Source organism: Hirundo rustica, chromosome 1 (genome assembly GCF_015227805.2).
Source record: "Hirundo rustica isolate bHirRus1 chromosome 1, bHirRus1.pri.v3, whole genome shotgun sequence".
NCBI classification, from domain to species: Eukaryota; Metazoa; Chordata; class Aves; order Passeriformes; family Hirundinidae; genus Hirundo; species Hirundo rustica.
Genome location: NC_053450.1, coordinates 98,428,309 through 98,453,772, shown reverse-complemented (window position 1 = coordinate 98,453,772; position 25,464 = coordinate 98,428,309). Strand labels below are relative to the sequence as shown.

General features: G+C 40.8%; 1 protein-coding gene across 4 annotated transcripts in view; it reads right to left on the bottom strand.

Annotated features, from left to right (window-relative positions):
• Window positions 1–25,464, bottom strand: part of TNS3 (tensin 3) — a 238,915-nt gene that overhangs the window by 100,728 nt on the left and 112,723 nt on the right. For all 4 annotated transcript variants that reach the window (XM_040081081.1, XM_040081145.2, XM_040081154.2 and 1 more), the window contains 3 exons: window positions 15,982–16,111; window positions 14,962–15,027; window positions 11,568–11,672 (listed from right to left, as the gene is read on the bottom strand). In XM_040081081.1, the coding sequence (XP_039937015.1) occupies window positions 11,568–11,672; window positions 14,962–15,027; window positions 15,982–16,111 (301 nt within the window). The remainder of the gene's footprint in view (window positions 1–11,567; window positions 11,673–14,961; window positions 15,028–15,981; window positions 16,112–25,464) is intronic.

Genomic DNA, 25,464 nt, shown 5'->3' with positions numbered 1-25,464 from the left:
TCTGTTACTCCAGGAGGACTTATTTGGACTGCTTCCAACACCCTGACCAACAGGGTGTCATGTCATATGCCTGACTGTGTCAGGGTTTTTTTCCAGGATTTTTGTTTACTTCCTTGCTTGGTTTTTGCTTGTTTGTTTGTTTGTTTGTTTGGGTTTTTTGTTGTTGTTGGTTGGTTGGTGGGTTGGGTTGGGTTTTTTTTGTACTACTACATTTGTATTTTCCTTTTTTTTCTTTTTAATATTCCCAGTAAAGAACTGTTACTCCTATTCCCGTATCTTTGCCTGAAAGCCCCTAATTGCAAAATTATAATAATTTGGAGGAAAGGGGCTTTACATTCTCCATTCCAAGGGAGGCTCTAGCTTTCCTTGGCAGACAACTGTCTTTCAAAACCAAGACACCAGGACAGCTTTCTGGGATCAATATATGGACAACAAATTGTATTTTCTCTAGCAGAGCTTTCCTTACCATTAAAAAACAAGCAAAGCACTAGAGGTGACTACACTAAATGCTATTAATGTTATTTGTACAGCTAAAATTCTTCTGTCACTTAAAAGAATATTATCTCCTGGTTTGGAGCAATTTATTAACCACAATTTACTATCAGAAGTGCCTGTGATCTATAGTGGTTAAAAGTCTGTACAGAGTGAAGCTTAATACTCTGTGGTTAAAAAAAAACACAGAGTATTAAGCTTCACTCTGTAAAGACTATTGAATATAACAGGCACCTCTTCAAAATTCAGACATTAAAATCTAAAGCCATGGGACTCAGGAGGGCAAGTCTTTTATTATGTTCTTTTCCAAAGTCAAGGAAAAAGCCCACCAGTGCATATATGAGGTGGTTGTTTATGTGGTAACACCATCTTGGAAACACATGCAATGGAATAAAAAAACTCTCTGCATAACACTATTTTCAGAAGATGATTCCTGCAGAAACCCTTCCAGGAAAAGTCCTCAGTTCTTCAGCAAGTATTCAATGGTAGAAACTTAACACATATTATTTAATTAACCAGTGTCGCACACAATGAAAAAAATTTACAGTTACCGGACAGTCCAAATAAACCCCAGCATGATATATTTGCTGAAAGAGCCCTCCTTCAAAAACCAGCACTTGTCATAGAACCAAGCCTTCCTGACCAAAGCACCTTCATAACAAATAAAAACCACATTTTGAACAAGCTCTAACCAGAAACTCATCAGGCCTTTCTAATCAACAGAATGTGCTTGCCAGTGGGGAGAAAAATGTGATCATAAAATCATTATCTTATAAAAAGAGTGTTGCAGTGGCCAGTTGAAACCACCAAGCAGGATCAAGAGAGTCAGTAGAAAGAAGTCTAGCCAAAAAAAGGAAAGGTACATGATGTTAAAAGACCAGTGAAAGGGCAGAAATTACCCCCAATCAGAAAAATATGATTACTTCAGAATTCACCAGAAAAAGGATTGCTATTGCTTCATGGTGGCCTAGAAACCCTGTCTCCTATTCTGTAAGTCTTCCCAGAGATTTGTAATTTGGCAATCATAACGAATTTGGTATCTTAACTCAAGTTCATTCATGCACAGGCAATGGTTCTATGACCTCTTACATCATGTACAAATGGCATCATGACTGATAATGCCCTCTATTCACATTTCCTTTGTTTCCTAGAGTAAACACACATATATATGACAGTATAAGGCAGTTCAGTGTATGCGTGCTTTGCTGCAGATAGAGTGGGGATTTAATTACTTCTCCTTCTGGTCTTAGGAAAGAGCCAAATCATAATTTGTACTAAAGCATTTTGGATTGTTTCTTCCTTACACTTTTAATCTCTGATGCTGCCATACTAATTTTACTATTGAGCAAGTAAGGTGTTAAAATATATCCAATACCTATAATATCAAGAAGGTTATTTTTCCTTGTCTAATGAAGCTAAACAAGTGAGATGCCCTGTTGCCTTTAAAAGAAGGAGGAAGAGTTGCTCAGGAAGCAGGTGCAGGGAAGGAAAACACCTGTGGCAGAGGTTTGCCTCTGCTGCCTTTTTCTATCTTACCTAGAAGCTGAGGCCAGACAATGTTCAAAGAATAAAAGCGGATATATTTAATGAAGGGCCTTCAGGTACATTAAGGGCAGATGAAGCCTCCCTAAGGGGCTGCACCCAAAATGGATGATGGTCATGAGTTGTTCAGACAGATATAAGTTTGGTCTATTTATATGTCAAGGGTGTCGGAGTCCAGGGCATTCCTTTGGTTGCCCTGAAAGGTCAGAGACCTGGGCAGAGGGGTCTGGGACCTGGACAGGGGGAACTGGGACCCTGGCACAGAGCCCAGGAAGACACTGGCTTTGATCCCAGCCCATGGGAAAGGCTTCCTACATTGCAAGATGAATTACAGGCCACAAGAGTGTGAAAGATAGTAGTTTAGCTTATCACAGGGTGAAAAATCGTAGTTTTGGGTTCTTTAGTACGGAAGTGGATGGAAGCAAGATGGAGGATTTGGGGCATTGTCCCTTGCTTCTTCTTCATTCACTCCATTTTCTGCAGTGACGGTGGCACAAAGTAATTTAAGGAGATTGGGTCAGAGTAGAGATGACCTGTTTAATATAGGTAGTAGGTATTGGCAAGTAACTATAAATAAAGAATACGTAACAATTAGTATAAGAGGCAGTGACATCCCAGTGTGGGGGGAGTCGTCAGATGCCCGAGCAGCTGCACAGATCTTAGCTGGGCACAGAAAGAATTGTAAGATGAGAAGTAATAAACAAAGCACGGGACTTTGAAAAATCAGAACCTGAAGACTCCATCTCTTTCTTGAGTCTGGCTCAGGGCTTTTCAGAAGGCAGAGGACTCTAAAACCACCTGAATCTCAGGAGAAAAACCCGAGAAGGGGTTAATCCTCCAATTACAGCTTCAGGTAAGGAAGTCGTATTCCAGCATTTTGCTCCCCACCAATTCACTTTTCTTTATACTTTTTGGGGCCTGAAGCTGTAGGGTGTCCTTGAGTTTCAGGCCTAGAGGAATTGTTTTGTCTGACCAAAATGTGTAGACAGTTAACACTTTATATGAAGTTTAGAGTTATGTGTTAATGCAGTACAGGTTTTGAAAAATATAAAGGCTAAAATCTTAAGGCATCACCTCTTGCAACTTTTTACTCAGCCTGGTCCATTAAACAGGTTGTAAGATTGGGTGAGGAGGCTTCTCCTGTCGTATCTGTATGTGGGAAGAGATACTGATTTGGACATTAGTGTTTAAATTGCCAACACTAACAACCATAGATTGTAGCAGACATGACCAAGAAACAGGCACATGCTAAAAGATAAATACAAACCTGCTGAAAAAAACATATAAGCTGGGCAAAGATAGACTTGGTTAAAAAAGCAGTATTACATGGCCCCTAAATTAATGCTAGTCACAGTCACATGTGTTACCTTCCTCCTAGTTTCTACTGTCTGAATCTGCTGTGATGAAGAGAGAGGTCTTTCGCAGTGTTATGAAAGTAGAACTGCAGAGAATATTTAAATGTTGCATAAACTACATTAACATCTCTTAAACCACTCAAATTTCGCTCTATGGTCTTTGGATCTTAGAAGTGTAATGAAAGCTTTTGACGAAGGGCTAGTGAATAAATCCTTGGGATAACTGCCTATTACTGAGACAGGACAGAAATAAATTGGAGGACATTAAAATGCATTTTTTTATTTTGAAAGCAAAAAATTGGCTCTGCAGTATTTTACAAGTGCAACCTGTGCTTCAGATAAACCTGTGCACTGTTAAAAACATTAATACCAAGGGGTGTGGTGTGGAGGCAAGTGTTCCCAGAAATTGATATACAGGTAGAGAGAGGCAGGAGGCTCATGAAAAAAATCCAGGGGCCTAGGGAACTCTGGCTCTAATGTTTTCTTGTCTTCAAACATAAGACTTTCAATATTTAGGTTAGGTGTAAGTATTCCTCTTTGGTCCTTAGCATTTTGGGGGTAATTCTCTTTTTATCTAGGCTAAGTTTAAACTCAGCAGAACAGACAAATGGTACCTAACAAAATCACTGTCTCAGGGCACTAAGTAAAATGCACATAATTTCTCACTTCAGACACTGTCTTATCAATACAGCTATAAGTTTGGGTAAAAGGAAAATAATATTTTTCAACAGAACTGGAAAGGCCAAGTTCTGGGTTAGGGTTAGCTTAGCACTTAAGCTAACACTCAAGACTTTCAATGAGGTGTTTGGTGTATCTTACGTCATATTTCTAAAAGAGACAAAAAAGTAACTTTGAATCAGTAAATCCTTTGAGAGTCTGGCCTCTGGCTGCACTTAACTGTTGGCTCCTATCAGACCTATTCAAAACACTATAATCATTTTCTTCTTGGTAAGAACAACAACAACAAAATCCAAAATCAAACAACCAAAAACCCCAAATCCCCAAAGCATGAGTCCAGAGAAAATACATTCCAGATCAATCTTAGCTTATCAAGCACAATCTTGAAAACATCTCTGTGAAATTATATTTACTCCCTAACATATTGAGGTAACAAAAAATATAAGCCACAGTACTGTTACAATTAATGCTGTATTAATGAAGATGGGAAAAGAGAACTGCCTATTGCTTCGCGCTTAAAAATTAAACCTTGTAATCCTATGTTTGCATTCAATGTTTCTAACATACAAAAGAAAAACCATTTTATAATAATTTTTCTCTCCATGTCAGCTTCATTATTAGGTAGACTAACTAATTTAAATTATATCTGTTAAAGAAAAGAACATACAAAACTTCAAGAAATAGAAGAATTAAGTTTTCTCAGAGAAAAATCCAATTAAAAGCAGACACTCCACAATGTTTCAGGTACTGTTTCAAGCTGGCAGCATTTTATAGTGTAAATTTGTCCATCTTCTCTAGGATTCTCTATTTTTACTGTCAAATAGAGGAGAATTGTTAGAGGAATCTTTTTTATCCCTACCTTCTACCAAATTTTTCTTTTTTTAAAAAAGAATGCTGCATCCAACTTGTGACTAAAAACTGAAATTAACATTTAGGAATTTCTTCTTCAGTTTCACTCACCAGAAATGGCATCAAAGCTGCCATTTGGTAGTGATCTGCATTCTTGTTAAGGTACCAAAACAAGCAGTTTTGCCTCAACTTTTGAGTTTCGCAATATTGAAGGAGCCCTCTGGGAAAAATAACTGTTTAACAACATAAGAAGATGCCTCCCTACTGAACAGCCATTTACTTTGGGTTGAAGAGGGGAAAAACGTCTCAGTTAAGAGTCAAACACCCATCTCATCACATGACATGGGTGCATACCAGAATGTTGGTTATTTATTGCCTCCATGGAATCATGTATTGCATACTTGGAGACCCTTCTCAGATATTTTCATGTAAAAGAAAAGGGGGGGGGGAGGGTGGGGTGGAAAGCAGGCACAAACCAGTTTAAAAATATTTGGCATATTTTGACTGATTGTTGATTACAGTTACAAAAGACTAGAAAATTTGGAAAGCAAAACTCTTGACATATAGGAATTTGGATTCTCTCAGTGCTAACCTATTTGGATGAAAAGATAATTTTTTTTTGCCAAAGCTCTTTCTGTTCTAATTGTCAAACACCACTGAGCAAGCAAAGGTACTTTGCTGGGAAACAAACAGCAAGGCTTTGTTGAGAAAGAAATTTAACTATCTGCTTTGTAAAGACTAAATTAAAGCCCTTCATTTGTCATTTTGAGCAATTCTAATGTGCACATGTGCTTATCTTTCCACAGACTGTAGAGCTGGAGGACAAAAGAGTGCAGAGGGATTTAGCAGTTGTTAAAATTAGTGAAATGTCTTAAAATGGAACACTGAACAAGAACCATGTGCATTTCTGTTGCCAATCCACTGAATTCAGTCAAACCAAAACAAATACTGTTTTGGTCAACAATGAACTTTGGGTTTACCGGTTTTCTTTATTGAAAAAAAAAATTAAAATTGTGTATCTCAAGCAACTGAATGCCACACACACAATGGCATTTTTTCTCTAGAATAATTCTGGCATGCTATCAGGATACTTAGAATAGACCTGAGATAAAGCAGTCAGACAGTGCAAAAAGAAGAGTAGCATTCATCTGTTCTTCCAATAATTCACTTTTTCTATTAAAATGAGTTTATTTTCTTTAGCAATATATATTATTTTAATATATTTTTATTTCAACCTCTTTTTAAAATCTGAATTTTCAGAGCACTTCAGAGCCCAGGGTTTTACCAGGATCCACTGGCAGGTTTCACATAGACTGATGGTTCCTATTGAAAAAAGACTTGCATTTTCAACAGGACGGAAGTGTTAAGGGACAGTACCTCTTACGCACTATGCCAAGTAAGAATCCTGGAAATTATCACTGAGAACTAAAAATAAATTCCTCAACAAAAGACAAGTCAAACCTTTACCATTTACCTCAATCCCTCTGGTTTGGGGGAGCTTTTTTCAATACTATTTCTCATTTCATACTAGAGAGAGATTTTGGAAGATACTACACATGTATGGCCACAGGTATCTTGCCATTTTGCAACAAATGAACAGCCTTTTGTAAATCCATACACATTTATTGTATGGTAAGTGATACTTTAATGAAAAAAATAAGAGTGCTCAAAAGCATCAAAAGTAATTTCTGTTTCTCTCTATCACAAAAAGTCCCTCCTGACTTCAAAAATCCAGGGAAAGCAATGGCAGCTATCTCAGAGTTCTACATGGCAGTAGGAAGATCTGATTATTCTGGTTCCAAATACTTACAGTTAATTGTATACATTTAAATCAGTGTAACAGAAGTCTCAGTGCAAATGTACTGCTCAAGGAGGAGGAAATCTGATATAAACTGAAAATTAGGAACTTAATGTATTTTTTCATCTGAAAAGAAACAGTATTTATAGGAAAAAATGCAAATAATTTATTGCTTTCCAATTGTGAAAATTCCTTAAGAATATTATGAATGAAGGATAAAGAACTAAATTCAGATAGCAAACTGTCCATGGCCTGACTATAATCAACACCTATGTACACAATCTTATTAACAAAGAGCTCAAGATTATTGAAAAGGCAATTGCTTACATCCGTAATACTGTATCATGTCTGTAAATCAAGAGCCTTTGGGTACATTTTTCTTTTATCATGTCTTCCCATTTTTTGTTCTTCTGGTAATAAAGCCAAAGAGTTGTACTATTTCAAAAGAGATACTACTCTCTTATTCACTTCTAATTTCTATTTTAACACAGCAACTTGGAAATACACATACCACGCACATATACCTACAAAACAACTCATGTTCACAAGGCTCTAGCCTTTCTGACCACTCTGGCAAGGAATTTCATAGGCCCACATTTTTTGAAATTAACAAAAAGGTGTATAACTGTAATATAAGAATCATCTGTCACACTAACATCTCATAGTATTCCTAGTGAAATTCCTGTGAGAAAACAGGTACAAGTAAAACCATAAAGACTAGCTCCTACATAATGCAGGGGGTTTAACTTAATGTAAAGTAGAACTGAAAAAGGCACTCTGTATGAGACTTCCCTGCACCTTAAACATACCACCACTGTTATGCACTTTCAAATGTACCAAGTATTGCACCTTAAGATTTTCTGAAGTACAGGAAAGATTCTCTCTCAGACCTCAGGATTAGAGTTAAAGGCCTCATATTCTAAGGTTTTTGACTTTGATCATATTCTGGATGTGAAATCATCATTTCCTCTTAGTGGTCTCTCACCTGTAGTGAAAACTAGGACACAATATACGTTTTTAATGCACAAGCATGATACTAAACATCTGCACAAACCATAAAGAGAAGCTTGTCCTGCTGTTTATAAGTCTTACATAGAAGATGACCTAACTGCACTATATTTACCTTCAGCAAAAGACCAAGCTCAAACTTGTGTTAAGTAGACCCCATCCTTAAGAGAAAAATACAGCTGTCGCCTCTGTACGTGCTCCTCGTGATCTTTTGCCCAGCCTATGCAGAGACATTGCTCTGCCTGCAATTCCCTTATTGAATATCACAGGGTTTGCCTCATAAATATTTACTTGAGAAAATAATAACTAGATACATACTAGATACAGCTATTCTAATGGTATATCTTCTAGCTTGAACCCAAGTGGGTTTTTTTGCAGATGTACCATGAAATTCCCAATATCTATGCTATCACATCATATTTCTGTTCTAGCTCAGGTAATTTAAAAAGTACTCTGCACACAAATTAGATATAAAAATCTATTAAATAGCGCATATGGCTTCTGAACAGCAGGCAAACAAGCTAGTTGTACTTGTAAATGGTCTCTGACCAACTTATCAAAGACATGAGCAGCATACAATTCTGTATCTTCCAACAGAGTGCTTGCCTGTATGTTTATCTCTCCTTTCAACTTTCCGTACTGTTGTAGTTACCTATAATGCAATGAATGTGTGTCTTGGTTTGAAAGACAGGTATCTGCTAGGGAGAGGCAGGGCCTCTCTAGGAATGGGGAACTCCAATCCCTTCCCTCCAAGTTATTATAATTTAGAAGATTAAAGAGGCTTTTCAGTCAGAGCTATGGGGAAAGGAATAACAGTTCTTTACTAGTAAGTATAACAGGACAAACAAACAACAACAACTACAGCAATGATAATAGTAATAAACAGAACCAAGAACCTCGAGGGGCTTTGTCTCACAAGCCCGGGGCAGTCTGATCTCTTGGGGACCCCGAAAGCACCAAGTCGATATGGTGGGACGCTCTGGGGCTGATGACTGGAAATGGTGGGTTATCCCGGCAGGCAGGGGGGTGTCCCAGCAGGCAAAGTGAGCAGTGCTGAAGAAGCCACGACAGCTGGACGGGGCTGACCCAGCTCCAGCAGAGCAGGCAAGAAGTTCCAAATTCCAGGGCACTCCAGCAGATGATAGAATTCCCAGGACCAGACCCTCCGTTAACAGTGGACTCCACGCAGCTAGCAGTTGCCTGACCGTCCTCTCCGATGCCAAGTGCAGGAGGAGAACATCCTCAGCTCCCAGAGCCCCTGGGCCTTTCCCTCCCCCAAACATAAGTGATCTACCGCCCTCGCCATTTCTTTTGTGTGGGTCAAAGCACCCTTTAAGCATCAGTATTTAGTCTCTTAGCAACTTACAGGGGGGAAAATTCTATAGGGAAAGAAAAAAAAGCAAAACCAAACTTAACCCCAACATTATCCACCCCGATTATTTCCGCCATACCAACATATTATATTGAATTTAAACCTTTAAATAATATACATATATACATGCAAATATGGATACAGACACAGTCACAGTGTTGACCAAAAAACAAGATCCCCTTGAGGTATGCATCGTGTCTCTCCATCCTTTTGCATCACCCACCATGTGCAGCCAGGTCCCTGAGCAAAAACAACCCCACGAGTGGGATTGTCTTTGCTGGAGGCAGAATTAATCCAAACAGTTTTTCTCAGCATACCTCTCATGTGTACCACTGGAACCTTATCTCCATCTCTTGTTCTCAGGGGCTCAGATTGGGCAAGACCTGCTCAGTTGGTAGAACTTTGAGGGTTCACTAACCAGGTGGCCTTTGCTAAATTAATCTCCCAGTTCTTGAAGGTCCCCCCACCCATTGCCTTCAAGGTGGCATTAAACAGGCCATTGCACCGTTCAACTTTCCCTGCTGCTGGAGCATGATAAGGAATATGGTGCACCCACTCAATGCCATGTTCTCTAGCCCAGGTGTTTATAAGGCTATTCTTGAAATGAGTCCCATTGTCAGACTCAATCTTCTCAGGGGTACCATGTCTCCACAGGATTTGCTTTTCAAGGCCCAGGATGGTGTTCCAGGCAGTAGCGTGGGGCACAGGGTAGGTCTCTAACCATCCGATGGTGGCTTCCACCATGGTCAGCACATAGCGCTTGCCTTGGTGGGTTTGGGGAAGGGTGATGTAGTCAGTCTGTCAGGCTTCCCCATACTTATACTTGGACCATCGCTCGCCATACCATAGGGGCTTTACCTGCTTGGCCTGCTTGATTGCAGCATACATCTCACAGTCATGGATAACCTGAGAAATACTGTCCATGGTTAGATCCACCCCTCGGTCTCGTGCCCACCTATAGGTGGCATCTCTGCCCTGATGACCTGAGGCGTCATGGGCCCATCGAGCTAGGAACAATTCTCCCTTGTGTTGCCAGTCTAAGTCTATCTTTGACACCTCTACCTTTGCAGCCTAATCTACCTGCTCGTTGTTTCGGTGCTCCTCATTAGCCCAACTCTTGGGGACATGGGCATCTACATGACGGACTTCCACAGGTAGCTTCTCTACCTGAGTGGCAATGTCCTTCCACTCACAATGTAATGCATGTGGATGGGAAAGTCTATCTAGCCAACCAGTCTCCACAATTAAAAAATATTTAACATCAGTGTATTGCTTGTTGAGGGCTAGGTATATACAAAGCAAAGGGGAAAGGATGACAGGTGGAGGAAGGGAAAGGAATCATAAATTATATGGAAACATCATGTGTAGGAATTAAGAAATCACCTCCAGTGAAGATTCTCTCTGGTTACTCCTTTTAAAATACACTGCACAGTCTCATCCAACTCTGATGATGCCATATGGAGCGATCTACCTGCCACATGCAATGACTGTTCTCTTTCCACCCTCTCTGTTCCCGCAGTTTTCTGCAGATTAGAGTCTGCTGTGCATTAGGAAATGCTCCTATTACAAGAGTGAGGCAGTGGAAAAAGGTCAAGCTCTCAGTAAGTTTCTGCCCTCACTGATGTGGTCATTAGATGGTCAGTGCTAAATCCAGATTATAAAAATCAATTCAAACTGAACCTAGAGAGCAGCTAACTAAGTATCCTAGCTTCATGTGTCTCTCATTTGAAAACAGGTGAGTTGTAAAAACAAGAACTTTGGTATCTATTCAATACCTTATCTCAGGCTTGCATGTGCACTGAGGTGTGCAGCCACAGGTTTAACATTCTGAGTCCTTACATGAAAGATACATCCATTAAAAGCACAGCATTCACTCAAGCAAAACATCAGGAGAGCATTCACATAGGAGTCAGAATCTGAAGGCAGCTACTGGGGGTTTTCATCTTTTGTATATGCCATCTGATTACAGAAAAAGAAATCTAAAAAAACCTGAAAACAGGTACAGTTATGAAGGAAGATATGAAAATAGGCACAACCTTTACTCTTTTGTTATTAACAGCCTAGTGCACGTTTTGAAATATTCCAGATAACATAGAAACCAAAAGCTACAAACTCACCATATGATTTTATTTTTCTTAAAATTCTATATCAGAATTCCAACTAGAAACTTTTGATCAAAAAAGAAATGTCCTTGGGTAAATTTACAAGTAATAAAGTAACTTGTATCAATCAGTTGTGTTTCAGCTCATTCTGTGTATTGACAGGGATCTCAACTACCACAGCTTTCTTTCCTAAATTAGAACCACTAATGCTAAATAGGGAAAGGTAGACAGCTACTTCACACATCAGTAACGTGGCATTAGCTTCAAGCCAATCAGGTCTCCTTTCTTCTCTAAAACACTCTGGAAGAGTTGCAAAAGGGTTTGCTCTTTTCTAATGCGACAAAATAGTCTGATGTTACAAAATTACTCACCTTCCCCATCAGGGCTCATATTTTCATAGGAATCCCAGCGTATTAGTGGGTCTGATGTATTGTAATCAATGATTACTCCATGATCATTCTGAAGGTGTTCACATCCTAAAATGAAACATGTTTGAGACCAAAAATTGTCAGTCACATATGTAATTATATACATACCCGGATGTATTTATGTAGCCTTCTGACAGACATTTGCTCCCTGAATGGCAACACCCTATTCTGAAATATAAGAAGCAGCAAGAGGGGAAGAAAGGTTAAATAAAACACTTTTTAAAAAGCGCTTAATTTATTATTTAGAGAATTTTATGTTGAGCTTTTTGGTTATGATGTAGGCTGATAACTTGGATCAGTCCCTAAATACAATTAACACATGTGATCCACACAACCCTAGAGGGTCAGCCATGATAAAGAGCTTTTAAGAATGAAACCATGAGTATCTATCAGGATATGATCTAAAGGAATGATAAAACTAGACTTTGTTACAGATTTCATATAGATTCCGATTCATATAGATTATCATTGATACCAGAGCAATTTATCTCTAAGGATGAACAGGGCGAGTTGAAAAGTCTGACTTCATGTCCCTTCCAGTTTTCCAAAGGTGACAGTTCTGCAGAATCTGAGACTAGACAGCTGGCTTTCAATGTGTTTTGCTGCATTTAAGTATGCTCTGCTGAATACACCTGGATTTTTCAGCAGAAACCCATGTTTCTGTGCCCTTAACAAGGTATTAAATAACGTTCAGGTTTTAAATGGATACAGTGAAGAATTTAGGCATAGTCCAGTGATTCAAAAGCAGAGCACAGGCATCAAGAATTCGTGACATTGAACTTGGCTTTGATACTGACACAAATCAAACAGACTGTCTTTTCTCTTCTATCTAGATTAGGGAACAAAGAAATCCTCAGTTATCAAACCTTTGGCTGTGTCTACAAAGCAAGTTCTACTGTAAATTTTTCTAAAGCAACAGTATTATACACATACTGTGACTTTTAAAACAAAGATAGTTACAATTAGGACAAGATCCTGTACTTTATGTGCTATGATCCTGTACCTTTATGGAAAAAGCCGTCTGTAGAGAGTTTCTGTGATGACATTTGTCACAAGGCAGATTTATGAACTTTAGCATTAAATATTCAGAGATACACTCTTGGCAACTGCATTCTTTCTTAAAAATATTACAGTCAGTTATGTTCTAGAATACTGTGTCCAGCTTCAAACTACAGAATACAAGAATGATATGAATAAATTGATGCAAATCCAGGGGAGCATGACCAGGGTGGTCAGGACTGAAAGACTTTCCCTGTGAGGAAAGGCTGAGGGGTCAGAGCTTCTTCAGTCTGGAGATGGGATGGTCTTGACAAGGAGATGACAGCAGCCTCCTGAAGGCTGTAGAGGAGACAGCCAGGTTGGAGCAAGGCAGAAGGAAAAAAAACAGGCAAAATTTGAATCTATAAATTTAGAGTCAACATAAGGAAAAAATAATTCCACTGTGAGGACAGACAGGCATTTAAGTAGTCCACCCACTGAGGCTGTGATGTCTTTGTCTGAAGCTTTCCATGATTTGACAGGACAAAGCTCTAGGCAAACTGGTCTGATCTCACAAATGAGCCTGGTTTCAGCAGGAGGATGGACTAGAGACACTCTGTAGTTACTCTGTAATTCCATAATATTTTCAGATGTGGAAAACTCATTTTGCAGAAATTGTAAATAAGTATTTCAAGGTGTCATCAAAAATCGGGAAATAAACTCTCCAGCTAATTCATAGGTTAGGAGCCAATGTTACTAGCAGCGCTGGCTGCATGGGATTTCTCCTCAAAGCATGTACCCCCAGTAACCTAACAGACCAGGTTATATTCCTGAAACAAATACATACTCATCACACTTCGTGAATACATGCATATATGCTAATTATTTCTGTGGACTTATTTGGATATGGTTCCAGATTTTCTTATTAATCTTTTCACTTTGAGAGTATTTCAAACATGTGCTGATGTCACAATGTACTTCACTTATCATTCTTTGTTCTGATATACGATCCTTGTTCTCAAAACTAAGATCTCTGCTAGTACATATTAATCTAATATAAACTAATATAAATAAATAAGGAAGCATTAGCTGGTACAAGACTTGTTAGTCACAGATGCGGAGAATTAACACAAGGTCCCATTAGTCTCTGGTATTTGTATTAAGCACTGTATGGTGTAAAACTAAGCAATAACCGCAAATATAGGGATTATACTGTTGTACTAAAGTTAAAGAATTTTTCCACATCTTCCCAGACTACTGCGAAGACTTCTTACAGAAATATAACTTGTTCAGTAACAAAGATGAGCTGCTCTTCCTAGTTAATTCCTCAGGCAGCAACTGAATACAAATATCCAATTACTTAAAACCTTATTTTCCAACAGCTTGGAGTCTATTAAAAAAACCTACACCTCTCATTTGTCATCTAAGGAAGGGAAACTGGGAAAAAATCTTGGTCCTTTTTTAGACATGTCAACTGGCCTGTCTTCAAGCATTTACTATCCAGAAACATATAGAACAAGCTAGACAAATTCATTTATAAAACTGGTTTTCTTTTATGGTTTTTTAACAGGCTAAGTGAGTTTTTTGTGCTCAGTTAGACAGAATACAACTTCTTAGTGGGTGAGGCCAAAATTTTCTAAATTATCAAACTCGTGGGAAAAAAAGGAGGAAAATATGCAATTCACAGGACAGTGAGGACACTGAATGGGAATATGTATGAGATAGACAGTTAAGAGTATTTGGTTTTCAATCAGTCTTAGGCAGAATCCATACTGTTTAGGACACCATAACATTACTAAGAACACATTCATTAACAATTAAACTGCAATGATTTGCATAATCTTAAATTCTTACTGCAATAATCTTAAACACATTAAAACAAAATTTTGGAAGCATGCAGAATATCTTACAAGCCAACTTCAAAGCAGAAGCATTTCCAAGAAACCTAGAGCTGTATATCTCTTTATGCTAAATTGAAGACAGTCTAAACTTCAATACTGCAAGAATAATCAATTATGACAACATCCAAAAAAGGTTATGGGGTAGGCCATTGCTGTCACTTATGCTGAGCCAAACCACCTACTATCTATGTTCTACACAGATACACAAATGTTTTCTAGTAGTTGTAGCAAGTGTTCTGGTATAGCTTTAAAACAAAATCTGGTGACTTCTATGCTGATATAAATGCAGAATCTTTATTAACTTTTTCAAATTTAAACCAGTAACTAATACATTTTAATGAAAAAGATTTTTCACAAGAGAAGTGGAATAAAAGGAAAAATGGGTTCATTTTTTTAAAATGCATATTTGAATATGATTTATTTTCAAATTAAGCATATTTTTGGTTCTCTATGCTCACCTTGAATTTTCTCTGGAGTTCCTGAAAACACTAATTCCACCTTGCTGTAATCAGGGAAACGGTCATCTGAGAACAAAGGACAGGATTTCAGCAAGATGTTTCCCAGGAGAGCACTTTCAGAGCACTCAGAAATCAGGATTCTCTATAGCAGTCTATACATGTACCATCATCACTCTTTTCTTCCTGCTTGCAACTTAGTGGTCTGCTTCTAAAAGCCACATTCTTTGTGCCACACATTCTCCAGAAAAGACCACATAAATGCCAGCTGGAGTTTTTCTTCCTTTCTAGAACAGTCAAAAGCAGAAGAGATGTACAGTTCCTAACCCCCTCTCTAGACATTAGACAGATGTGGCTTATAAAGAAAACACACCCAGGAAAATTAAAATTGTTCCCCATATTGGCTAAACCACAAATACTTGACCACAAAACTTTTGGTAGCCTTATGTTTTATGTCGCAGGAAAATATGTTTGATTTTAGTTTGCTAGTAACATAGGCTGAGGAAGTTCCAGTCCTGCATATAAACACTAAAACTGACTATATGATTTGGAAAATATGAGAACCAGTGAAACACATTTTAAAGTCTGTCTGAAAACTTTGTGTTCATTCTTTGATATTCTGAAGCATATTAAAAGACTCAGACTATGTCACATACACTTTATCAGACTTTATGACGGTTTTCACTAGCCAGAAAAGTGAATGATTTAGCTCAGCTTACTGCTTTCAGTAGGAATGTCTGTTGTTTTTATAAATGTGAGAGAAAGTGATATGGACTACGTAAGAGTGTCTAAATTATTCTGACAAGTTAACTCTCTTGAAGAGCTTTTCCTGTCATTAGGGTTTTACTAGTGTTACACACCACAATTTAACTCAAAGTAGTCTCCCTTTCCCCAAAAATAAGAAAGGGGAAAAAAAAAAAAGAATCCTTTTGAAAACAGGTGCTGAAGATCATCAGATCATCACATACATATGCTTGCACACCTACACATATACACATCCAACCAACCACAGAAGACAAGTACCTTTGTTGGCTTTATCTAAATCTTCTTTGCCAAACACCAAGCCATGTCCTTGAATAGCTCCCGTGTGAAACTGAAGGCGAAAAATGACATCACGAGTAGCTGACCTGTATTTTTTGTGATAACATTTCATCTAGGAAGACAGAGCAACATTCCATGTCAGAACATATTTTCTTACAGTTCTGAAAAAATGTGTGTATATATTAGCTGCTAATTAAAGCAGCTACAACACAATTTATTGTAGACATCTCTGATGTTGGAAGAACCAGGGTATGTATTATTCAATCATTTAAAATTACACAGGCCCAAGGATACTTCTAGATATGTAAAAAACAATAATCACTATTTTCATCATTATCAGTCACCTATCAGTAGGTTATAAGCCAGACGCACAATATCTGGCAGTACAATATTGAAACGCTGACCTGTATACAGACTTATTCCCTATCAAATTAATGAATTCCAGAACACCCATTTTCAAAATAACTGAAGATATGAGGACTTTTTCAAAGCAAGCCTACAAGCTGATTATATCTATTTTTAGGACTTGTAAAAAACGTGCTCTAGTGTGACAGGATCTTATTTTAAGTTACTGCAGGAAGCTGATAGTAATTTTGACACCTTGGCTTGAACACAGAACTCTACAAAAACATATAGTATGAATTTCAGTAGCTAAAAGTGAACACTATACCTATTCTCTAACACCAGCTTCCCTTAGACTAAACCTCTCTGAGTCTTCTGTAATACAAGGCACTCATCATTCTTACAGGAATATGTAAAAATTTTGGCAACTTTAGTCACAGGACTGAAAATTTTGTTATATTATCCTGATTATATCAGGATTTTATGATAAAGCAGATATTACTGAAATGCATTGAAAAGAAAACAAATACCACTTAAATAAAAGTCAGAATAAGAAAAGTATCCTAGATAGAAAATGCCAAACAATTGAAGAGCATAGAGTTATTCAAATGAAATAATGCATGAAAGATGTAGGAGCTTACAAGGGATGCTTCTGAAAGTTGGAATTAAAACATAGTTACAAAATTCTTCTCACTACAGAATTTGATAAATCTAACATAAGATGTTACTGTCTAGCCTTCGTTATAGTAACCCCATGATATCCTAAATTCCAGAAGTTAATCAGCACGGACCTGGCACACAGGACAACTTCTGAAATATTTCAGCCCATATACTTGATACGTTTTGTTTTCAAGTATTCTGTATGCAAATCACATATTCCTAACCCATTATAAGGGCTGGCAGATTCTCTATGCATGTAATCTCTATTTTATCTGAAAGCAAGGAGGTTTGTTTGTTTAAGAGAATCCCCTACAGTATATTGGTAATACCATGTAAAATAGTACTTGCTTCTTTTTTTAGACAGTGCTTTACATGCACTAAAAGGAACACTGTGTACACACCCCTGTCTATTAACGGGGTCTATTTCCTTTTAGTCCAACACAACTACCAGCATCACTTCATTACTTTAATTACCAAAATGTAAGGTATGAGTAACAGTTTAATTGCTTGAGTCAAACAAATGCTCAGTCTCCAGTATGCCAAGCAACTCTGTAAAGGCAAAACACGATCATAGAGGATGAAAAAGTTTGCCCAGAAGTGAAAAATCGACAGAACAGAATTAAGAGAGCTCTGATGAGAGATATTAGAACCTGCTCTAAAATGTAGTATTGGTATGAAAGCAACTGTGATAGTTCCATTTAATTGTATTATGTAAGCAGAAATAGTTGAAAAGAGCTTCTTTAAGTTTATATACATTCATCAACAATTTAAGTTTTGGCTTTGCACAGTTGTTGGATTTATGCAAAATGTACTGTCTTTTACATAACCTCATTCATAAAAATGCCAAATGAGAGAAGGAGTTCCTCCTTCTTTCTACTTTGTAATTCAAAGTACCAGCCTTGGATTTAACCTAGATTAACTTCAAATTAAATAATTAAAAATTTAAATTATTTTTAACTTTAAATTGAATTAATTTTAGCCCTAAGGAAATTACCTTTAGAGAACTGTAATTTTTAATTAAATTAATCTGTCCTCTCTTACATTATAAATTTTACCTCTGTATCCTGAGACTGAAAGTATTTTTTAGTGCTCAATGGTGCATAATAGGCTTTCAATTAAGTCCAAGCGTAACTTGGAATTCTGACTCCACCTCACTTCCTTTTGATTGCCATAATCAAGAATTAATGCAAGCCATAGTAATGTGCTGGAAAATTCCTATATGCATTTACAGATGTCAGTGCAGCTTTTCAACAGCTGCATCTGTTCTGTACCACCACATGCTGTTCACATTGAGTTAACAAATTCCCTAAATCTAAGGCAAGAAAACGGTATTTTATTTATCTTTTAAAAAATGAACTACTAACATTCCAAGTAGTTACATCTTTTGGAATTGGAGGTGGAGCATCTTACAGATCATTATTTTGTCTGATACCACTGAAGTTTTTGCTTAGACATAATTAAAAAAAAAAGAAAATTCAAAACTTAAGTGAAGTCTTTGTTAGGAAATACTGAAATTGCTCAAAAAGAAACTGGTTTGCTCAGAATTATCTCAAATAATAGCATGATATTAAGGAAGATTACCTCTTTTAAAATGATGCATTACAGACAAAGCTCTGTGTTCCTTTTTCATTCTAAAACCTCATTTGAGTGTTTCCATGTAGTTGAACCGCTTAGATCACAGTGTGCCCCAGCCAAACCACCTGTAGTTATTTTTCTCAGAACTCCTTGGAATTCATCAAAGTTACTGAGACAGAAACAGCACTAAATTAAGAAAGAAGAGCCTGAGAAGCAGAATATCAGAATGCAAGAATTAGATAAAGGAAGCCCATGAAGCAATGGACTGTAACCAATCATATCTCCTCATGCTGTATGTGTGGACAAGATAGAGGATCCTATCAAATAATGTGTGATTGCATGAACAAGTAGTCGTAGAATGTATGAATATAGCTTAATCTAAACAATAAATGGCTTCTGCTTAATCATATTGGTTGGTTGTCCAGAAAGCCTGAGCTCCCGCATTTTAGAGATACTATCTCAAACTGCTTTCTGCTGAGATCTATTGCATTTCCTTAGGCACCAACAGTTCTTCAAAAAGTAGCAGTGTCCTTTATTTGAAACTTTCTCAAAATTTTCAGAATATGCCAATTTATAATAGTATATTTAAAATATTTTTTTCCATTTTTTAGTGAAACAGAAAAACAATATACAGAACTGAATGGGGACAGAACATAAAAAAAAAAGTATCTGATACCAAGGACACTGTAGTGGGTTAGGAATGGTATTCCCCAATTTAATGTTCCAACTGAAACACTTCAAACCATACACCACTAGACCACACCCCCTTGCCTTCTCCCCTGCAGCAGGCTGAAGAGGACTGGAGGCACAAAAGGTGAAGATCACAGACTGAGAGACTGAGATAAAAACAATTTACTGAAAACAGCAGTGAAATAAGACAATGAACAGTAACAGCAACAATACTAAAAACAGTGTACAAGAAAAGGAAAAAAAAAAACCCAAACCCACAGGAAAAAAAAGTCACATATGATTGTTCAAACCTCCCCCTCACAGAAACCCCAAAAGTGCCCACCTGCTCCTTCCACCATGCAATCCAAACCAGAAGGAAGCCCTTCCCCATCCCCAAAAACTGAAACGAGGTGGTATAGAATAACCTGTGTCCTAGCCATGCCTCTCCTGGCTACTGCAAAAATTAAACCTGTCCTGGTCAAGACCAGGACATTATCCACCCCTTATTCTATACCATCTGTATCATGCCTAAATCCATATATATATATATACAAACACACACACACACACATATATATATGTTGCCATATTATGTGAGCTTTTGTGAGATGTTTACAGCTCTGTGACTGAATTTTCCCACAGCCTGTAATGTAAACATCTTGTTTTCCACAGTCCTTTCTGATGATAGTCAACTGATGGACTTCTAGCTTGGCCAGTGGGATGGAGAGATGGTAACCTTGTGCTCCAATCCCTGATCATTCTTCAAAATCTATAAAAGCAAGATCTTTGTAAATAATAAAGTTCTTTCTTCAGCCTTCATCTTGTGGAGTCAAATCTGAGAGTATTTACTCGTGTCCTCTAGCGACCGTGTGTGGAACTGTAGTCTGTGTTTCGTGCAGGTATGGGAAGTTCCCCCCCATGAAGTTAACCCCCCCCCCCCCCCCCGTAAGATTGAAAAAATGCTAGCTTCTGCGTCTTCTGCAGCAGATACGGTGGTTTTTGAATTTTGGATAAACTTGATTGAAAAAAAGCAAGTTTTCGTTTCGAAGAATGAATTTCAGATATTGTATTTTTATGGAAAGCATCACAGATTTTTCGGTAGCCCTGAGAAAACATTCTCTACAGAGATTTGGGGCAAGTTGGGTGAATATATGATCCTGACTCTGTCTGCAGTATTCAATGCAGACGTGACCGAATTGATGCTGTTTTGGAGATGTTGCTATTCTCTAACAACAGGTTGTTGTGCATCATCCTCTCCTAACTCAGCAGGGAATCTGTCCTGGCTTGGACAGTGAGGCCTGAGGGGGAGCAACTGCCTCTCTCAGAAGCCGAGAAGGAACTCTCCCTTGCCCCCCAGGGCGCTGAGAGGGAGAAGGCTCCCACCCCCGATCATGAGATCGGTTCCCCGAGGGTTGATGCGGCCCCCGGTACGCTGGTTTCGACCAATCAGCAAATGGGAGGGGACCTGGGGTTCTCTGACGGTCCCGTGGAGACGGCTGCGCCTACTCCGCCCCGCCCCGAGCCTGGGAGGCGGGAGAGCGGGGCGCAGTCTCGCTCTCCCTGCGCCTTTCCGGCGTTAGGGCGAGGCACGGGATCGCAGGCATTGCCCGCTGCTCTGCTGGACACGGATTCGGTGACGGCGCAATGTCCGACCTGTGGCGTTGTTACGAAATATTGCCTTGGAGCTCCGGAGGAGAAAAACGGCGTTTTAACAGACCTATCGGACCCGGTTCTGTGGGCGGGCCACCTTCCTCACTCAGTTCGGGAGCGAGCGGCGCCCGCTATGCGTTGTGCCACAGGCGGGACTCTACTGGGGGGCAGTCCCGTCCGCGCCCCTCCCTGTCCTGGCCCCGCCGGGCGTGGCGGGTGGCGCTGCTCGCGGCACAGGCGCTGGACCAGACTCGGATGGTCTGGCACTGAGCCCCGCCCCTCCCGGCTTCTCCCCACCCCCGAGCGGCCTGAGAAGCCGGTCTCGCTAGCGGCGGAGCCTTTGACAGCAGAGCGAGGCGGTGCCGCAGGTCCGCTGGCCGTGCCTCTATCTGCGCTGCGTCCCGCCAGCCCTGAGGCTTCCTCCACTCTCCCTTCCTGGTTGCCCGAGCCTTCGGCAGCAGCGAAAGAGAGCTGCAACTTCGCAGGCTACGCCCCTCCCTGCGTCCGGCTCCCTCCTCATCCTAGGGGAGGGAGGCTCCAAGCCGGGCCCGCTCCGCCCCACGTCGGAGTCGCATGACCCCCCGGCGACGAGGGCGGCACCGGAGAGTGCAAGCCCTGCGGTGTTCACCTTTGGCACCGGTGGATACACGGCCGTTATGAGGCTGGTGTCTTCCTGAAGCAGGGGGTCCCGAGCTGGTGGGTCTTCCTCAGCTGGCTTGTGGACCCTATCCTCATGTCAGGTGACTGTGCGTCCGAAGGACCACACGCGATTTTATGATGATGTAAAGAACAAAGTTGAGGAGATGGTCGCTTGTGACTCAGCACATCGCCCCTTGGAGGGTGGAGATGAATTCTCTAGCCTTGCTGCTACTGCAGAGACCACTGTTGTTGGTCTCTGGTAATGCTGAAGTATCCCCCAGTCAGGCATCTGGCCCTGTTCCTGTGGAGTCCACGGGACGAGATTTAGCAGATGCAGCAGCCTCCCCAGGACATCAGGCTTTCCCTGTACTTCAGGGAGCAAATCATAACACCCATCAACCTTTACCGTGGAAAGCCATGAGCAAGCTTCAGGAAAAGGTTGGAAAATATGGGCTGGTGTCTGCTGAAGTCATGCAGGTGCTTCAAACTCTTGATGCTGATCCATTGACACCCTATGATATCCAGTGCTTGGCTCATGTTCTTTTTCGGCCTGTTGAATACGAGATCTTTGAATACAAACGGACTCACTTGGCAGACAGAGTCATAGCGCAGAATACTGTGTTGAGTCAGCAGGATCCCAGGCATGTGATTGGAACTGATGTGCTGATGGGTATAGGTAATTTTGCTGATCTTCAAAGGCAGGTTGCCTTTGACTATCTAGTGTTCAATCAGTGCCACAGAATGGCCATGGCAGCATTGGTTCAAACCATAGAAATGGCTGCACCAAAGGAGTCCTTTGCGGCTGTTACCCAGGGAACACACGAATCCTTTCTGCAATTTGCAGAGACGTTAACTGCCTCTGTTGAGAGGCAGGTGGAGGACTTCAATACAAGGCAGCTTGTGCGCAAATACCTTGCGAGAACTAACTGCAATGCCAAGTGCAGAAGGATCATTGAGGCCCTTCCTGGTGGTCCTCCTGTATCACAAATGGCAGAGGCCTGTGCAAAGGTAGGCGCCACAGGTTATAAGGTGGCTGCCGTGGCTACTGCTCTGTGGCCAGCCTGGACCGGGCTGCAGGGCAGACAGCAAAAGCAGGGGAAGGATCAGGCCAGCAAGAAACAGGGGAAGAAAGTACAGAGGGGGACAACTGTCTCCTTTTTCTGCAGTTGGTGTGGAGAACCAAATCATACCTCGAATGTCTGTAAGGTGAAAGTCCATGCTAATGGTCAGCCTTTGTCAAGCTCGGGAAATGGGAGGCAAAGTGCAAAGGGAATATGCACTCAGACACAAAATTATTTCCAGGCTCCAGAACCGATGGAGGTCTGCTTGGCTGGCTTACAGCCAGCACCTGCGGCTCAGCAGGTCTCAATGTCTGCACAGCAGCAACAGTTGTCTTAGACTCTTGCGGAGTGCACAAAGTTCCTCTGGATGCCTTTGGTCCTGTGGGTGGAGGCATGAGTACTTTCCTCATGGGGACATCTAGTGCCACCGCCCAGGGTATCATGGTGCATCTGGGACCCATTGATGAAGATTTCACAGGACAAATTTATGCCATGGTTTCCACACCCAACCCCCCTGTCACTATTCCTGAAAAGACCAGAATTGCTCAACTTGTGCCTTTTAAGTCTTCTGTTCACAGAGCAGAGAACCGGTTGTGAGGAAACGGAGGTTTTCAGATCCACTGGACCACCTCAGGTTCACTGCACCGCTGTCCTGACCAAAGATCATCCTGAGAAAGTGTGTGCCCTGTCCATCCCTGGTGTGACACCATCAGAGATCCGCCTTCATGGGCTCCTGGACACCGGTGCAGACATCACAATTCTCTCCCTAGCCATGTGGCCCCCGGAGTGGCCATTGGATTCGGTGCAAACGTCTGTCACAGGATTGGCAGGAACAGCGTAATGCTACGTGAGCCAGAGGCCTGTGATGATCACGAACCCAGAGGGATGGAGAGCCATGGTTTGGCTTCATGTCACAGCTGAAACTCGTGTCAATCTCTACGGGAGGGATGTTCTGGCTGCATGGGGAGTGCGCATTGGGATGGACTTTTGATGAGGGTCACTGCAATGAAAGGTGTAGAGTGTCCCACACCCTCTATATGGCGGCTGGTGGAGAAACGTGTTTGGGAGAACCAGTGGCCCCTTCCTCAAGATAAAATAGTAGCCCTTCATGATTTAATTCAGGAGCAGTTGGACCAGGGTCATCTTGAGTCTTCTACCAGTCCCTGGAACACTCCTGTCTTCTGCATCAAAAAGAAATCTGGGAAATGGAGGTTGTTACAAGACCTCTGGAAAGTTAATGCCATGATGGAAAGCACGGGGATGTTGCAAGCTGGTATGCTGTCTCCCACCATGCTTCCTGCAGATTGGCCAGTTCTCATTGTGGATCTGAAGGATTGCTTCTTTGCATCCCAATTGCAGACCGAAAATTGCCTTCTCAGTGCCAGCTATCAACAGTGCTGAGCCCGCACAACGATATCAATGGAGGGTTCTTCCCCAGGGTTGTCGCAACTTGCCAGCCATATGCCAATGGTATGTGGCCCGAGCCTTGTCTAGAGATCACAAGCAGTTTCCTGATACTCATTTTTATCACTATATGGATGACATATTGGTGGCTGCATCCCACCAGGATGAATTGCTGAGGATACAGCCTCAGCTGATCAACGCTTTGCATTCTCATGGGCTGCAGGTGGCTCCACAAAAGGTTCAGCAACAACCTCCTTGGAAATATTTGGGAGTCAAAATTTTGGAACGAACGGTCCAACACCAAGAGGTGCTATTTGTACATTCAGGGAAGACACTGAATGATTCCCAGAAGTTGGTGGGTGTCATCAATTGGTTGCGTCCATATCTGGGACTGACCACGACACAACTGTCTCCTTTGTTTGATTTGTTAAAGGGAGACTCTGATTTGAAGTCTCCTCACACATTGACCCCTGAGGCACGTCAGGTGCTGGAGGAGGTTCAGCAAGCTGTTTCTGCTTGCCAAGTTTATTGCATTGACCCCTCCGTTGATATCACTGTCTTCATTACCACTCCTGATTTGCATCCCACAGGCATCATTGGTCAATGGAATGAAAAATGATCCAATTTCTTGCATGTTTTAGAATGGGTCTTCCTGCCCCATCAGCCACAGAAGACAGCAACTGCACTGTTTGAGCTGATCGCTCATTTGATAATCAAATGTCGACAATGGTGTTTGCAATTAATGGGTGCGGATCCCACAAAGATTGTACTCCCAGTCCAGCAGGAGGACTTTGACTGGAATTTTGCAAACAGTATTTCTCTGCAAAGTGCTCTGGAAAACTTTTCTGGACAGATCACTTATCATCTGCCAAGCCACAAGCTATTGCAAGTGGCAAAATTCACAGAAATTTCTTTGCGGCCCAAAATTAGTCAGGAGCCTGTCCAAGGACCCATTGTCTTTACTGACAGTTCGGGAAGGGCAGGCAAGGCCATTGTTACTTGGAGGGATGGATCTAAGTGGCAGGTTCTGGGAGGTCATGAGGATGGGTCAGCCCAATTGGTTGCATTGAGGGCTGCTGTCATGGCATTTCAAAGATTTTCCCAGGAACCTTTCGATTTGGTCACAGATTCTGCCTATGTGGCCGACATAGCACAGCGGTTGGGTCATTCAGTTTTGAAGGAAGTCAGCAATGCTGCTTTGTTTCATTTGCTGAAGACCCTGTGGTGTGCCATTCAAGCCCAAGTTCATCCATACCACATTCTGCATGTAAGGAGTCATACCAATTTGTCAGGGCTTGTAGCGGAAGGTAACGTGAGGGCTGACAAGTTGGTTAACCCAGCATGGGTAGCATCTCAGCTTGATACACTCGTGCAGGCTAAGGCATCACATAGGTTTTTCCATCAGAATGCACATACCTTGCAGAAGCAGTTTCAGTTGACACCAACTGAGGCCCGTGACATTGTT